We start from the raw sequence: 3,412 nt of genomic DNA on the forward strand, positions 1-3,412 counted from the left end.
GGTCCGCAGTAGTTGTTGATGCTACGGCGTTGTTTCTTGGATAGAGGGGTGCAGTATTTTAGCAGCTTATCCGGGTCGTAAATGGCTTCTTTGGGGATTTCTCCCCCTGTAGCAGAGTCCACGAATCTAGTGAATTGTGAAGGATCTACACACTTGATGGTTCTCAACCCATTAGTTTGCCTCTGAATTTTAATCCAATTAGTAACCTTAGATAGCTTGCTAGGGTCGGTTAGTTCCTTGGAAGACAGGCGCGCTGTGGCAGAATTTGCTCTGTACATGAATTTAGAGTCTTTGGATGAACTAACAGTCCAGCCATTTCGCTCAAAAGTGTCCTGGGAGGCAAGTTCGATGTGGTTGAAAAACGATGGTACGACTATCCATCTGATTAAGTGAAGAATACCTGTGGAGGTATTTGATTCATCCTTAATGCATGCAGGGCCAAGTCCAGTCATGGTGCCCTTTGCGACAATAGACCCCATAGTGATAGGGATATCGATCTTTTCAATCGTGGAGGGAATAAGTCCACTGGTGGTCTTCTTGAACCATCCGGTAGAACCTGAATCGAGAATTAGGAGGTTCTGTGGAAAATGATTATTTAACCACTTGAGTCCAGCTGTTACGAAGCTTGATAAAGTGTTATAGAGTGCGGATGAGATTTCAAACGGGGAACCTAGTTCGATTCCTCCCCTGACTGAAAACTTTGGGGGTCCTGGGATGCTACATGGGCAAAGTAGCCATCATCTTGTCCTTCCAGCGTATTTGTGAGGTAGGTGATGAGCTCTTCTCCATCAAGATCATCAGACACGTAGCTACCTGTGATAAACACTGCACGGTCAATAAGGTGTTGTGTCAGTTCATGAGCCATGTGTAAGGCGTTTGCCTTTACTTTTGAGTTTTGGCGATTACTAGTCAAAGCATTGTGTGCTATCTGGTTTAGTTCTTTGATCAGTTTGACTACATCGTCAGTTGCCATTGTCCTAAACTGACTTTCTTTAAACGTCTTGGAACGGATTGTCCTCAGGTCGTCCTTAAATTTCCGAATAGCGTCGGCGTCCAATTGCTCCAAGCTCGGATCCATTCTCCCCCTGCAATTGAGCGCGGGGAAAGAGCGCAAACGAGAAGCGAACGAAAAGAATGCGTGAGGTCTACGCAGAGAGACCGAGCGCTGGGTCCCAAACCTAACGAGATAGTAAACTCCGACACGGGGAGGCAGCCTAGTGGGGCTGCCCTGCCGTGTGAGGGTGAACTATCGAGGTTACGCAGTGGCGGTACACCGGCGTCTCTGTTATCCTCACGTCACCTCAGCTGCCGTAGTGTACGGGGGCTGGGGCTACTGGACGAACGGGCAGAGGATCTGCCTCACTAGGTCCAGGAAGACTCTCCGTCTATTACAGTGCGGGAAGCAGCTATAACAGGGTTAGAAAGTATTAAGGAGGGGAAGGAAATTGGGTGGCTCTGTACCAGCGAGCCACTAGGGAGATACAAAACTCTCTATCTCTCTAGGGGTCACGCCGGAACGCAAATTGAGGCAAAATTGGTGACTTATGGCCCCGGCCTAATTGTCGTTGCAACATAGGCGTGGGGAAGTTCAACATAAAATTACCATGCCCGGCTCGACAGCCACAGGTGGCGCAGCAGTGTTATGAGTTCCATGGGGGGCATCAGTTGTGAGCTTGTTTGAGCTCTAGAGCTCGAACGAGTCGATTCTCAGCACTCGTTTTGTTTGTTGTTGAGCCTTTGCATACCCTAACTCGGGACTATGCTATCCTCCCTATGCTGGGACGCTCATACTGGCCTATGCTGGCTATGCTTAGTCTGCCTTATACTGGCTATGCTCATGCTATACTATGCTGGTGCTTCAAACTAGCATACTCGGATTCTAACAAAATTTGCGCACTCTCTAACTCCGCAGCAAAGATCGACGACGTCGATCTTTGGGCAGCCCTCGAACTCCTCGATCTGCCGCCCCCCATGGGCCGCCGTAAAATCAGCCCGCTAGGGCGCGTCTGGCGGCTGCCGGCGCAGCGCAGACCATGATTACGCTACAGGCTTCATCGATGGCGCGCGTGCCGCATCGGATGGGCGGAATCGCTGCGGCGCGAGGGCGGGGCAGCCCGTGGCGACGATTCGGCGGCTCAGAAGCATGGCACGGCTGAAGGCGATGGTACAGCTCGGCCGTGGGGCGACCTGGGACCTCCTCCTCGCGTCCCTCGCGCTGGAGGAGCTGTGACCTTCGCGGTGCCCCCCGCGGGCCGCCGCGGTGCCCGAGCACCGACCACACCAACCCGACGGCTTTGAGCCCCACAACCCAGCCCTTGCAACGAAACGATGCGGAGGTGACGAGAATCGATCCATGACGCTGCGCAGCCTCGAAAACTGCTCGAGGGGGGTGCTGGAGCCGAGCGTGTCCAACCCCACTCCTTAGAACCGCCCGCCCGAGTCGCCACACAATCGCCTGGATGTCTTGTTTTCACCACTGCTTCGTCCGTGCGCGCGCGGCCCTCGAAGCTGCTGGGATCGTTGCGCAGCTCCTCATATTCGCGGAGCTGTGGGGCTGCAAAGACGACCATAGCATATTCAGGCGCTCCTGAGCGCTCTCTCGTCCTCGATGTAAAAACTACTATTTTATTTGGGGGGCAATATCGGATTTACAGATAGTAGCTTGGCCCACGAAGCAGGCAAGTACAATGTACTCACCGGCTCAGGAGGCCGGCAGTAACCACCCCACGACCAGAGGGGGCCGACCACCAGGCATACACCAGCCACGGCATACACCAGCATAGCAGCCGCATAGCAGCCGCATAGCAGACGCATAGCGGGCGCATAGCGGGCGCATAGCGGGCGCATAGCAGGCGCATAGCAGGCGCATAGCAGGCGCATAGCAGGCGCATACCACCAGCATAGCAGGCGCATAAGACCAGCATAGCAGCCGCATACCACCAGCATAGCAGGCGCATAAGACCAGCATAGCAGCCCACCAGCATACCACCAGCATAGCAGGCGCATACCACCAGCATAGCAGCCCCATACCACCGGCATAGCAGACGCATACCACCGGCATAGCAGACGCATACCACCCGCATACCACCCGCATACCACCAGCATACCACCCGCATACCACCCGCATACCACCCGCATACCACCCGCATAACACCCGCATAAAGCCCGCATAAAGCCCGCATAGCGGGCGCATACTACCAGGCATACCGGCGGTCAACCCCCTCGGCCCACGACACCAAGCACCACTACCCCACCCACCCTGAGTCGCGCAGAGTGACACAGAGTATGTTAGGAATGTGTGAGAGGACCAGTAGAGCCGGTAGAGGCTCGGTAAGGCCGATGGTGAAGGCAGGGTAGGGTGCTCCTGTGTGTGTGGTGTCTTGTGCTCCCCCGCAGCGCGCAGGGTGAGCCA

The 3,412-nt window shown here is 54.7% G+C and overlaps 1 protein-coding gene across 1 annotated transcript in view; it reads right to left on the minus strand.

The window, feature by feature from the left end:
- The window catches only part of AURANDRAFT_72473 (hypothetical protein), a gene marked incomplete at both ends in the record, with an annotated part of 21,305 nt that overhangs the window by 9,976 nt on the left and 7,917 nt on the right, over positions 1-3,412 (minus strand). The window contains 2 exons of the mRNA XM_009042371.1: positions 372-400; positions 722-813. Coding sequence (XP_009040619.1) covers positions 372-400; positions 722-813 — 121 coding nt within the window. The remainder of the gene's footprint in view (positions 1-371; positions 401-721; positions 814-3,412) is intronic.

The sequence above is a fragment of the Aureococcus anophagefferens genome (assembly GCF_000186865.1).
Source record: "Aureococcus anophagefferens unplaced genomic scaffold AURANscaffold_30, whole genome shotgun sequence".
In the NCBI taxonomy this organism is placed as follows: domain Eukaryota; class Pelagophyceae; order Pelagomonadales; family Pelagomonadaceae; genus Aureococcus; species Aureococcus anophagefferens.